The sequence below is a fragment of the Rhipicephalus microplus genome, unplaced genomic scaffold (genome assembly GCF_043290135.1).
Source record: "Rhipicephalus microplus isolate Deutch F79 unplaced genomic scaffold, USDA_Rmic scaffold_34, whole genome shotgun sequence".
NCBI lineage: Eukaryota > Metazoa > Arthropoda > Arachnida > Ixodida > Ixodidae > Rhipicephalus > Rhipicephalus microplus.
The window spans coordinates 184,749-199,225 of NW_027464607.1; the positions used below are offsets into that span (position 1 = coordinate 184,749).

A 14,477-nucleotide genomic window follows, 5' to 3' on the forward strand; every position below is an offset into this window, starting at 1 on the left:
GTCATTAAAATACATTAATTTAGTTTAAAAGTAAGCATGAGTGCTCATCTTGATCTTCAGTAGCCCTTGACATTGCCACAAGTGTGGAATGGACTCTTACTGATATTTCACAGAAGCGAGTATTATCGACATCGCAGAATCCTCATGGGGTGCATGCAAAATCACGACTGTTCCTCGTCCCTATCGCTTTGTTGTTTTGCTGCGTTTCTAGCTGCTTACACCAGGAATGCTCCCGGATTGTTTCTTTGCCGCAAGTGGGTTACCCGGCTCCACGTTCAGCGTCACATCTGGCCTAAGCACTCTCCTGCTGTAGGGTACTGATTTCATATGGGGCATTTTGAAGTCATACTGAAATTAGAATGCAGTTATGATGCTAGCATTAATTAAATGGCACATGAGAACACTTTTAACTCAATTTCAGCATTACCAGATGCAAAGCTACAAATTACAGTAAAAAAAGTCCCAAAAGTGTTGCTTTCAGAGACCTTTCAAGTAGCCCATTATAAATCTTGCATCGGAAGATTTTGTTGGTAAAACAATTGGTTACTTGTTCTAATATTTTTGCGTGGCTGTTATACATTAATTAGTGTAAACGAGGTGCCAACATCTTTCTTGCAGCCAATGACGCTTTACTAGCCAGCGTTCTAAAATTGGGAAACATATAAGATGATCTTTTTATTTCCATTCTCAAGATTTTCTTTTTTTTTGTTTCATGTACGTATCATGCAGTGAATAAATTCCTTTTACACTCTGGTGCACCCTACATATTTTGCACATAATGATTCTTTTTAAGAATAGCGTGCACATTAAAGTACATGGATGTGATGCATGTGAACAATAAATATGCAAGTTTAGTTAATTGCTCAACAATGCCTATGCAAGTACAGTGAATTGCTCCAGTTTTTTCGGCATTGCTGTTTCTTATTCCCAATGGTCTCTGCATAGGCTGGCATTCCAAAATGTGCAGACAAGAGTTTTTTTGCTTTTACACCTCTGCAATGTAGTAAAAAAAAAAAACGAGAATGTGTGCACAGCGTTGCTTCTGGTGTGAGTGGTCTTGTTGGCATGAAGGCAAGCTGGTGGCAGCACATGAACATGGGGGAGAAGAAGGATGTCCGAATGAGAAGATGGCCATTTCTTCTATTACGTGATGACCTGTAATAATTCAAGTACTACAAGCCCTATCGTGTCAGCAGCGTGTCCGAGTAAGATTGCGTAGAAAAGTTTCATAGAAAAGGAGGTTGAAGCCAACTATGGAGCTGCAGATGTTGATGCAAGCTGAGGTGCCGTCATCTGTGTCCTCACTCAATATAGGTGTGCGGTTGCTAAACATTTTGGAAAGGTGTGCAAGTCTTCGCCACCATCCAAGTGAAACTGGATGTAGCCCTCTAAATGAGAATTAAATGAGCAAAATGAAACCCAAACTCTTACAAATTAGCTGAAAAGGCCAGATCAACATGATATGCATGCGGTGAGCCTTGAGTTCTGGCACAAACGTTCCCAGGCTTTGAAATAGCCGCTCTTTAGTGAATAGCTGGTGTAAGTTCTGGGCACTTTATGTCACTCAACACTAACACATTGCGAAGCTGACATCATCATTTGTATTCGGCTTGGGTTCATTTTGGAGTACAATGAACACCACGCATTTCTCTCAAGTGCGTCAGCCATGCCCACTTTCCCAACAACACATTCTTGTTGGTTTGCATGAAAGTCTCTCAAAAATCGCCCAAGTTTTTACGGCAGCGAAATTCAAACTTATTCTGAAAGACCAGTGGCTGGACTAACAACTACTCGGAGGTGCCAACATGAGAAGCGAATTGATGATTCGATGCATGAATCACCAATGATCACTTAGAATAGGCAGGGTAACGAAGAAGTGAACCATCATTGATGAAGCTTTCTATTTGTTGACTAATCAGATGAGATATTTGGCAGCTGTTCTTAAAGAGGTGCATGGGCCATTTGTCTATCATGTTCCTTTATTTAGGGCACAAGGTACGTCCCATGCATTTTTGACTGAAAGGGTACCCACATACAGTATTTATTCGAATCTAGGCTGATAGTTTTTTTCACTTTCTTTGCATCGAACTCCAGGGAAGGCTTAGATTCAAGCATTTTGAAAAAAAAAAGCTAATTTTTATTGAGCAAAGTGGTGCAGAACAGGTGCCACTTAGACGGTATTGTATAGCAGCTGAGCCAGCACCTGGCTTTAGTACACAGTGGTGTGCTCCGAAGCGGTTTTGACTGGCGTGAGGGTGGGTCAGAGTCAGCGGCAGTGGCGCACGCTGGATAAATTTTTTGGTGATGGCGCACGACCACTTTTAATTGGCAACAGCGGTGTGAAAGCAGAAACTGCAAGTTGAGCTCGCAATTACTGAGTACTAGACCTTACTAAAAGAGAAATACTAGAAAATAAGTGGCAAATGTTATATAAATGCTTTGTTTTTGAGCATGCATATTGAAACTTTGAAAAAAAAAAAACAAAGGGTGACTGACAGGGGGGGGGGGGGGGGGGCATTCATCTCAAGTCGTACCACAATTAATTTCCGGGGAAGTATTGACCACCCGGTTATCTTCAGTCTAAATGCGAATACCACGGCTGGGATCGAACACTCATCATTACACCGTGCCACCGGAGTATGTGGCTATGTTTAGTGTGTACGTGTTATTTGTTTCCTCAATTGTGCAGCACTTTATTTTTTGGTACCTGCCGTGTTTGCATATGTTTCACAAGATTCATGGTGGTAAGCGGTTAGCTTATCGTTTGCAAGAACGAAGAGCCCAGCCTTGAAGGATGCTCGAACACAACCACGAGTGAAAATGTGCAACACGGAATTGAACTGGTTTCAACTGGTAATAACTGGTGTCAACTGGTCCCAGGTGGGAACAAACTGGTATTAGTTAATAACAGCTGTAACTGGTTCCACTTAGCAGCTGGTCCCAGTTATAACTCAATTGGCCACCAACCAGAATTACGACCAGTTCAACTGGAAGCAGTTGGCTCAGTTATATTGGAAGCAACAGGTCCTGGTTGCGCTCTAACTGAAATTGCTGCCAGTTGTTCTGATTGTTAAAAAAAAAGAGAGAACTACAACGTATACAATGCAGCAAAGCTGTACTTGAGCAAAGAGGTATTATCGAAGAGCTTTTTGTGTCTTGCTCACGAGAGTGTACCGAATTGCTGGCCTAGTAATTGTTAGGGGCCAATATTAAAACAGCAGACAATGAGAAATTAACAAAATGATATCTCTTGGATTTCAAATGAAGTATATTTTTTAGTTTAGACATCATCCTCTTTGTGCTTATTTATAGTCTCACCTGACCTGTATTTATTATCGTGGCTTATTCCACTAAGGCACAACACAGTGCACTACAAGATTCACGAATTAGCAGTGAAGCAACTGGGTTGGAAAGCAATATCGAGACACAGACATGATGCAACTGGTACATATGAAAACACTGCACATGAGAGCATCCAATTAATTACAAATATGCCGATGCCCTTAAGTACCATAAAGATTTCTTTAAAAAGGTGATCAGCTTCTTTCCGTGATAATGCTATGGAAGGTATATACACAATCAGGACCATGTTTTTTTCTTTGCATTTTATGTTTCCATCAGTGCCCTCTCGCAGTTATTTCATTGCTCAGTATCATTAAAGACGGGCGAGCAACCGCACACTCTGTAGTCGAGAAGGCGAGTCTGCTCTTGCTGATGTTTCATGTTATTTGTGCCTGTCATGTGCACCGTCTACCACAAGGATTGGCTAACCTCTCTGTTCTTCCTTTTCTCTTCTACAAGAAAACGGTATGCGATACTTGTGACATGTAACAAACCAATGAGCCCTTAATTTTCCACTTCTTTGCTGACATTCGCGATTAATTCGGTTAATCTATAACATCGCCAGTAGTGCAACTGCTTCTTGATTTTCAGTTTTCGATTATCTCGGAAAATTGCAAAAGCATTGCATGGGCATCTAAAATTTGGAAACTTTTTTTCAACGTGTGAGAAATCGCGTACTTCCACTTGTCTACTGTATACTCGCTTTCATGGATACCTGGAGTGACTGTTCATCAATAAATCAGACCTACAAGGTAACAATGCGAGGATTTACTTACGTACTGACTGTGTGTAGAGTACTGGCAGTGAATTAGCAACTCCCAGGATTGTTTTTTTCCACAAAAACAGTGATACGAGTCAGAAAACAGAAAAAAAAGTTATTGTAGTTGAATGAAATGCTGCAAGATCTCGCTTTGTGGCCGCTGTCAACAGTATTGAGTTTCGTGTAAATACACTAGACGGAACTGTGGTGCTAGTATCCATGGAAGCTGTCACACGGTGCCTCGGCCAGCATGGGAATGATGGGTAGGACACAAATTTGTCTATAATCTTCGTTCTTTAGGCTCTGTATGGCTTCATGTGGCCCGGAGCCGCTCTGTTGCGAGACAGCAATTTGCAAACAAATGTTCAGCTGTTGCACTTTGCCACCTGGACGTCATTATGCTCAGATCGTCTCATGAAGTTCACAACTGTCTGTCTTCTTATTGAAAACAAAACGAAAACACACAGTAAATAAAGCCACAAGTGAGTTTGAAGCCACAGGTATGATGACTAGGTAAACTTGTGTACTACCCATCACTTCCATGGTGGCTGAATAATCACAGTGCCAGAGTCCCCTGTAGTTAATTTTAGGATGCTCAACAGCTGCGGTAACCAGTTTTCACAAATTTTAGGCAGTCTCTCTACTGCCAAGATTGTATTGCATAGTGGACAGGTAACTTGTTCGGTACGTCAACTTGCGTATGTGGGATTGGTAGGCCTTGAGAATGCTGCATTGTCCAATCTGAATCGGTAAAGCGTACATCACATCACTTACATTGTTACGAAGTGTCAATGATAAGATATCACTGCTTCCTTAATTCATCGCTTCTCAACCTGCTACTCTGCAAATGCTTGGAGCAACAATGCTGCGGCTGCTCCAAGCCTTAGAAAAGTGTCTTTTCAGGTGGAAAATGATGACTGGTAGAAAATTGCAGCCACTAGAAAAATTCACGCAGTGAATGGAGCCTTTCTGACTGATCTCTACACTCTTCTCAGCTTCGTCGCCCATCACTGCACTGGATAAGCAAAGTAGTTTGACAATTGAGGAACTTACACTCGCAATGCTCAACATAGCAGACGAAACGGCAGCGCTGACAACATGGCAGAACCTGGCCAGTGATCACCTGATCGCATTTGCTAATGCACTATGTCGTGGGTCTGCCACAGAGTGTTCTTTGAAATCAAAACTGCTGCCGGTCCTAACATACAAGCGTATAATTAAACATTTGTCTTCATTTGGGCAAATGCATTTCGTTGTCGTCATTGACGAATCAGTAGCCACTGAATAACAGCAGAGGTTCACAAAATTTTTGTGACTTGAGTTTTTTTTTATTTTTTGGTTCGTGGAACAAAGTTAAAAAACATAAGTGCACCTCAGTTTGATAAGTTATAATATTTCTGTTGAATCCTAAATTCAGTGGTGGGAATGCTGCTTCCATTGCTTCAAAAGACTACATTTTATTGAAGCTGCGAAATTCCTTCTACAAAATAGAAAAAATGCTCTGAAGGTTGGCTTTCAAGATTGCTGAACTGTCTAAATCATCCCACACTGCCACATGGACCACAACTACTAAGAGAACTTAGGGTCAACCCGAGGTAGCAGTTGGGACTACCTGATATGAAGTCTCTCTCCTGAGATAGCTACATCCTATATGCACCCATTCACAATTAAGTATGCATGTGTCAGTATTTTTTGGGCACAGTTGTGCATATGCTTGGGCAGCTTCACGATTTAATTGGGCCTTGCATTTGGGAGAGTTAAATATATGGTTCCGTCTGCTGAAACTGCACCACTAGGATGGCCTTAGTAGAGAATCGGAGCATGCACATTAGCTACTGTTTTATCCCCGTTTCTGTTTTCCACATGGCAAGTTGATAAGGGGGCAGACTGGTCTTAGACATTTTTTGTTTATTTCTTCAGTGATCTCGATCAAACTGCACAGGATTGTGCAGTTTTTCTGCTGAATTCAAATATTTAAATTTTCTTTTAACTCATCTTGTTCCTGAGATACCTAAGTTCACACCTATTGTTGAAGGCCGCCATAGAAAAAAGTGCTTAATGAAAAGTGATGTTTAAGATATGCCAACATAGCCTAATGACTATAGATTGAAAGTGTGCAAGAGTTTTTTTTGTTTGTTTGTAGGCCTTTCTTGGTTATTTTACAGCAAAATGAACTATCCATTTCAAAAGCAGTTGGAATTGTGTTCAAATTTTTATGAGTAATTAATTGAAGACGCTTGGGCTCTAAATTCTGCTCCCATACTTGTATTCTACCCATATACATGTTTCCATTACAAAAATAATTATTGTTGTACGAGCTCTAGCTACAGAAATATTGAGGCCTCTAAATGGAACTGTCATAAGTTTACTTTTTTGAGAGAAATGAAAAAAAAAAACTGAACACACACAGTTTCTTCAAAAAGCAACAATCATGGTGTGCATGTTTTGCAATCCTCGTAACGGTGCTCATAAATTCATAGCAGAGATTCTAATACAGGTGCCAGCCAATTATAAAGAAGCCTCGCAGTTGGTTTGCCATTTTTTTGAAGGTTCTGCATTTTAACAGCACCAAGAATCTGGACAGTTAGAATGACATACAGAAAAATTACCACTTCCTGGTGTGTAAAAATTTGCAGAGATAGAAAAAAACTTGCAGAAACCAAATATGTCAATTAAAAAGAATGAATTTTTTTGTCACTTTTTGGTTCCAAAGACCAATCTGCCCCCTTAAGTCGGCCGAATCAAGCAACTTCTTCAGTGATAGTCACCATCATAATTTAGTTAGACAGAGATCTTGGGAGTAGGTTTTTTTAAAGAGCACTCACATGTTGCAGAAGCAAGCTGTGCACTTACCAAAACTTTGATTTGTAGTAAAGCGTGCCAAGTTTCCGCACCTCAAGAACTTGCATATACCGAGACTCCAGAAATGCTCCAAGTTCTCTGGACTTGTGAATGGGGAACTTCTCGAACTACAAAATAAAGTTGCCACCAGGGAAAGGTTCCTTACAAAGGTATGTAACTAGTGCAACTGAATGTGGACAGAGTAGAATGTGCACGCACAGACACACAGCCCCCCAACATGTCAGCATGCCGTCCTTGTCCAAGGAGGAAATGAGATTTCTCGATCTCTGTAGTTTGATTACAACAGGTTGTGGTGGCATTTGTGTCATCATTCTGTATCTTTCTTGCTTCTCTTTTCATCCTTTATTATTTATTTGCATGCACTGCTGTTTTGCATAGTAAGATATGGCAGGAGTTACACTAAAAAATGCAGTATCAGCAAGAGGTAATGCGTTGCAAAAAGATAAATACAGCAGGAAAGTGTATGCAGCTCATCGGTGAGGCAAGTTTGGCATTGGCAATCGTCCTAAGAATTCATCATCAGACGACATGACGCGCTTGCGCATGGAGCCCTTGAGACCATTCCAAATGTAAAAAGCAATCGATGGATGATTTCAAAGTAACTAGAATAAGGTGGCAAATTCTGCTTGTTTGTCTATATATATTAAAACTTGGTAATTCCAAGTTTCTGGAGTTATAAAAAATTTTTGAATTAGGTGGGTTTTTGAATTAACAAATCATACAAAAAGTGGGATGCAAGAAAGTTGGAAATATTCAAAGTAATTAGGGATGGTCGTTTGCTGTGCCGGCTAGTCTGCCATTCCAAGGGTCATGTTATCTAGCAGTACCTAGTAGCAATTTCACCACAAACATGGGAGAACAGCTGGCCCATAGCTCCTAGCGTAGCTGGTGCTAATGGCTACTTCAAGAATAAGCAACAGAAGCCGCCGTGGAAGCTCAGTGGTAGAGCATCGAACGTGTTATTCAAAGAATAAGCAACATATTATATTAAATCTAACAGCACAGAATACCAAAGTCACTTTACAGACAGTAATGATTGAAAAACAAGGAGTATAGTGTTCCTGGAATGTAAGGTGAGCTTCCACACTAAGGTGATCCTTGGAGAATGTTGATGTTGAGTGCAAAGAAACGTAAATTGCTATGGGACAGTGCGAAAGCAGAAAAAAAAAATGGCAAGAAAGTCGCTTTGATAGACGAGAAACTGCGAGTCGATAACGATTACTTTATATGGAGCGATCCCACCAACGGCAGGGTTAAAATTCATAACTATCGTAGCACTTCAAAAAAGGACTGACTTCCTCCACCTCGTGATTTCCGAGTTTTGAACATTAATGCACGAAGTGTTCTTAATAAAACTGATAAGCTTGAAGCGGTTATTCTTGCATAACCCACACGTGGTCGTCATCACGGAAACTTGGTTGCATGACGAAATAGATGATACGGACGTTTTTCCCTCTGATTACCGTGCTTTCCGTCGCGATAGGCATACAAGGGGTGGTGGTGTTGCTGTCTTGGTGAGGCAAGATATCACCGCAGTTCTCCTACGTCAGACAGCTAATCTTGAAACGCTTTCTTTAAAAATATTATGCCGTAATACATCTTTTCTATTATTTGCTGTTTATCGAGCCCCTGATTCCCCTCCGCTATTTCTTCAAGATCTGCATGAACACATGGCATCTTTTGTACACAATAAAATTTTTTTAATAGGTGATTTCAATCTACCGGGCATTGACTGGATTCGCGGTACATATAGCGCTGATGTGAGCGTAAACAATGAACATTTGCGTGACATTATTTTGATGCATAACTTACAGCAAGTGATTACTGAGCCTACACGAATTAGCGCTGCTTCTGCTTCAATACTTGACCTCATATTTATTAGCCAGACTTTTCAAGAGTTTTCTGTTTCTGTTGAACAAGGCATTTCTGATCACGAACTTGTGGCTTTTTCCTGTACCATCGATCTTCCCAAGTCTACTAGTTGTAAAACTGTTTCTGTAAAGGATTATTCACGTGCCAATGATGAGAGCGTACTAGATTACCTTGATGATAGTCTGAGTGCTTTTGGGGGACATGACGCTGCTAAACTTTGGGACGAATTTAAGAATATTTGTATGCACTGTATCGACAACTTTATTCCAAGCAGAACTAAAAAAACATCCAAACCTACTCCCTGGATGACGCGTGAGATAGTGCATGCGAAGAGAAAAGTCAAACGTCTGAGACGACGGGGTATTTCTCGTGACGAAATCGTACCATGCCAAGCTAAATTAAACGAGGCTGTTAGGGCAGCTAAACTTCGTTACTTTCAATTTACCCTGCCTAACTTCATCCGAACTGCTCCCAGCAAGTTTTGGAGCTTTCTCAGCAAAAAAAGTAAACCAGTTGACCATATTATGCACGAGGGCAATCCTGTCGTCGCTAAACAAGAGATCGCTGTTCACTTCAATGCTTGTTTTAATAGTATATTTTCAAACTCGCCTGTTCCCCGTTGCCTGAATCACACATTGGTGAAGGATGACTTTAGTTTTGTTTCTTTGCCTGGCGTCTTTTCTATGCTGTTCAATATAAAAACAAAATCATCACCCGGGCCTGACAACTTACCAAACGTGTTTCTTCACAGATACGCCGAAATGCTATCGCGTTTTCTTGTTATCATCTTTCGTGCATCACTATCTTCAGCAGTGCTTCCGAACGACTGGCTATCTGCTCGTGTCATTCCTATCCTAAAGAAAGGCGATCCATCATTAGTTCAAAACTACCGCCCCATATCACTAACCTCCTCTTGTTGTAAACTTTTAGAACACATTATTGCTAACGAAATCACTAGGTTTCTTGATGATCGAGCTATTTTAACTCCTATGCAGCATGGATTTAGGAAGGGCCTCTCCACTGTAACCCAATTAACTACTGTAATTCACAGTCTCGCTAGCGTTGTCGACAAATCAGGACAAACTGACATCATATTTCTGGATTTTAGGAAGGCGTTTGATCTCGTGTCACACGCGAAACTAATCGAAAAACTTGTTCATCTGGACGTTCCCTCATACCTAGTAAATTGGATTTCTGCTTACCTCACTAACCGTAGGCAATTTGTTGCAATTGATAATTGCTGTTCGAGTGACCTTGCTGTTACTTCTGGAGTTCCCCAAGGAAGTGTTCTTGGACCTTTATTGTTTAATATATACATTAATGACATAGTTGACTCTATTACTGAACCTGTACAGATAAAATTATTCGCTGATGACTGCTTACTCTTTAATGAAATTACCTGCCAGCAAGACCAAATCACCCTAAACTCTAACCTTCAAAAAATTTTAACATGGTGCGAACGCTGGGACATGCAGCTTAATATTGATAAAACAGTATTTATGAAAATCACCAAAAAAATTAATAAACTTTCGTTTACGTATAATCTTGCATCCATGCCTCTTACAGAGGTTGATGAATATAAGTACCTGGGTGTCATCATAACTAATAATCTCAGTTGGAACTCCCACATCTCTCACCTTTGCGACTCAGCCTTCAAAAAACTCTGCTACCTCAGACACAAATTAAAACATGCTCCTCCCGAGACCCGTCTAACCGCTTATACCTCTCTTGTCCGTCCTAAGCTTGAATATGCAGCTATCGTATGGGATCCTTACACTAAAACTAACATCGATGCGCTAGAAAGGATCCAACGTAAAGCAGTAAGATTCATCTTCTCCAAATATTGCACCAGTGACTCTCCAAGTGACCTAATGGCCCAACACAACATTCAGTCCTTGCAACTAAGAAGAAAAATTCACAGGCTTAAATTTCTATTCTTACTGTATAAAAATAAATTGTCTCTTTCTCCTGAACCTTACATTAAGCCTCTCACTGCTCGCCGAACAAGACATCGCCACTCTGCCACATTAACGCCTTACAATACCAGAACCAACATCTTTAGGTATTCCTTTTTTCCTCGAACAGTAGCCGACTGGAACAGCCTACCTCTTAGTACACTCAGCAACACCGACTCTATCGCATCCATTTCATCTTAGATCTAGCCCTTCCTCTTTCAATACAGTGATCCAGTATTTTACTAACTCCTTTGTACATTGATTAGATAGTTCTGTATTGTTTATCTTCTCATATTGTATATTATTTTTCTTTGTATCACATTTCTTTTAGTGCTCATTTACTTGTTAGTAGATTCACTTTGTTGTTGCTTTGTATAGATCCTACTTGTATATATTCTTGATATTTGCAGACTTTGTACTTTTGTTCGTACTTTTCCCCTCCTGCCTGGGCCTATTAAGGCCTGCAGTATTCCTAAATAAATAAAATAAATAAATAAAGTCATGGTGGCGGAAAATATGAGTGCTTTATCATTTTTGCATTCCTTTTGTGTTTTTTGTAGGTCTTTCAAAAGTCACATGATACAGAGTATCGGCTACCGTAGCGGTCCTTTTTGGTGGTTAAGTGAAACTAAAGGAAAACTGATCCTGTGAAAAATTGATGCAGTGAAACTTTGGTGTGATAAAGTGAGAAAAGCAATGTTTGGTTCTCGAACAACGGGCTTTCTTCGACAAATGTTAAGTGACTGAGACCATATGGTATGAAATGGTGGTTATATTGTTTGGGTGACAGCCAATACGTGCAGCTCTTGCAACCACTCTTTCCATACCCTTTAATTAGTATGCCAAGGGATGCAAGCAACTTGAATGGCCAATTATCGACTGCTTTGCTTGGGAAGAAAAACAAGCGGGGCTCGTTTCACGTTGCCATTGTAATGCATAGACCTAACCCAAGCTATGTGCCAGGAAGGAAAAGAGGGACAATCTTGCCGCATTGGCGATGCACGTTCGAAAATCACCAACTGATGGCATTGGACCTGTCTATGCTGTATGCAATATGCGAACTTTTTGTGGTATTGATGTGCAGTGTGCTGCGCATGCCTCCTGTACTGTGTATTCGCCCAAGGATCGGAGTACAAGCGGCAGCACCGGGATCATGCTAGTGTGGATAGGCGGTGCGCATTTCCTGAGTGGTGCAAGTTGCTTGTTGGAGAATAAAATGCTTTGACTGTAGCCTACTTGTAATATGTATGTTGCCCGTTACCGAATGGATGCACGAAGCTCTCCGATCGTTAGGAACACAATCTCCCATTGAAAGGGATATTCACACGTGGCCACTGTCTGCGTTTTCACACTACTTTTGCATCGTTATTTGTAAGTACCCTTGTAGTGCAACTGAATTTGTCATTTGTTGCATTCTTGATCAATGAGCTAAGGTAACCGCGAATATGCATCCACACATAGGACAGTTGATACTATGCAAAATCGGGAAAGCTGAGAGTCGGAGCGCTTTGGTGCACTTGTCCAATGACAGCAAAAAAAGGTAACAGCACACAGATTTGTTCAATTGATGACCTACATGACAGCAGGGTTCGTACAGGTTCTTAAAATACTTGAAAACACTTAATTTAGAAAAATTTATCTTCAAGGCCCTTGAAAGTCCAGGAATGTTTCGCCATCCTTGAAAATCCGTGAATTTCCTGAGCAGTTCACTCTCATATTGACATCGCGACCTCCTAAATGTGGTACATCAGTGTGTCAACCTGTCAAACTCCTCATTTCTAAAGCAGTAATGCGATGTGGGTGCACACGATCCCATTTGGCAAAAGTGCTTGTGAAAAAAGTTACTTTGTGGCAGGGTGAAGCAGTGAGTGTGATAGCAAGAAATTAGAATGTCACACCAAGAGCAAGCCACCCCATATATGTAACGTTCCACTCAACCATGAAGGACGCACAAAAGGAAAGCACACAAGACGAGTGCTGGTGAACGACTGTCACAGCTCGGCACTGGAAGTGTGCTGCTTAAACAAACTAAGAAGGCTGCTAGAAAGGAACACACTTGTATCCACAAGATGAGTGTAAATTAACCACTGTCACAGTTGTTACCTCTTGGTTGTTGAGCAACATGCTGCGAGTGTCAACTGTGCACAAGCCGACACTCTTGATGCAGTGGTGCAATCAAATTTCAAGGCACCGTGTGGGTTTAAGAATATATCTTAAGTCACTTCCCAAGTGTACCTAAATGCTCATTCTCCTAAAGAAGCTCATCGCGAGTGCATCCAACACTGACGTAGCTCTATAGGAAGGGCAACGAAAGTTCTAGTAATGTCGCACCAGATTTGTAGTCGGGTGAGTGACCTCCGGACCTTCGCCCCGTACATAACAGCAAAGTATCACTGCTGCAGATACTGGCGAGTTTGTTTTGCAGGTGCTTGGTGTGGGACATGTGTGCGAGAGCTGACCATACTGAGCATGACACGTGCAAAGCTCTCTGATCAGGTGACTAAGTCAGCTACGCTACTACGTACCTGCCCAACTCGGTCCTCACAAGCGGGAACTGAAAATTGGTCATATCAAAAAGATGACAAATAATATAGCAAGAATAAATGAATCTTGGTGCATGTATCGTGCTTATAGAGCTGTAATTAAAGCTTGCAGTAAAGAGCACGCAAGCCACAAATATTGTGGCACGACCCCTTTATGGCCCAACTACACATGCGCGTTGAAGCCCATCAGCACATAATCTTCTGACATGGCATCGTGCTTTCTCTCTATAGAGTGTGGGAGAGGGTGTGATAATTAAGACTATGCTCTTTTTTTTATAGTTGTGATATACAGATATCTATTTTAAGTGCACTGAAATTGGTCATTTTTGAAAATTTTTAGGTGAGAAATTTCAACTTAGCATACTGCTTTCAGTCCTTGAAAAACTTGCAACAGGTCCTGGAAAGTCCTTGAATATCCTTCGATTTTCGCTTTGGAAACCTGTAAAAACCCTGGACAGTGACGCAACAACCTTTGGTTATTTGATGGCACAAAGGTTATTTTTAAAGTGAATATCCCCTCTTTCTGTCAACCTAAAACAATGCCGCAAAAGCGCTCAAGATAGTGTAAAACAAGATGGTGTTTTGTGGGACATATGATATAATGGAGGCATGCCATCTGGATTAATTCTTTTACCATCTTGATTCTTTAAACTGAACTCAAATCTAAGCAGATGGGTGGGCTCGCACAATGTTCAAGCTGCGCATGGTGACCCATGTTAAATCATGGCCATGTACTTCTATTCTTTTTAAAGGACAATGTAAGTACCGAAGTGGCAGAATTTACTTGACACAAATATTTCAATGTAATGAGACCGTACAATGCAAAAAGTATCTCGAGTAAAATCGAAGCTCGTGGCATCATAGAAAAGCACAACAGCGCCGCAGTTACAATAAGCAAGATCTGGTCAACCTGCCTTCTTCGTCCTTGTTAATATGTTATCTAATATTCCTTATGTTTAAGATGACGCTAAGGGCACTTTAGTACAATGTGCTTTACATGTGTGGTTCTGCAACTCCATTTTGTTTTTTTTTTGCTTGATATTGTGATTATTAAGAAGCACCTACTCGCTCAAGGCATTCGACAAAGCGGCACCTATACTGACATGACCCTGGCGAATGGAGGGTACGACAACAACACCCAGT

General features: G+C 40.9%; 1 protein-coding gene across 4 annotated transcripts in view; it reads left to right on the forward strand.

The window, feature by feature from the left end:
- LOC119162989 (uncharacterized) overlaps positions 1-14,477 on the forward strand; it is a 72,173-nt gene that overhangs the window by 6,500 nt on the left and 51,196 nt on the right. For 2 of the 4 annotated variants that reach the window (XM_075884524.1, XM_075884521.1), the window contains exon 1: positions 2,570-2,658. The exons of the other annotated variants lie outside the window; for them this stretch is intronic. In XM_075884524.1, the coding sequence (XP_075740639.1) occupies positions 2,585-2,658 (74 nt within the window). In that variant the 5' untranslated portion in view covers positions 2,570-2,584. Of the gene's footprint in view, positions 1-2,569; positions 2,659-14,477 lie in introns of those variants that run through there. 4 annotated transcript variants of the gene reach the window in all.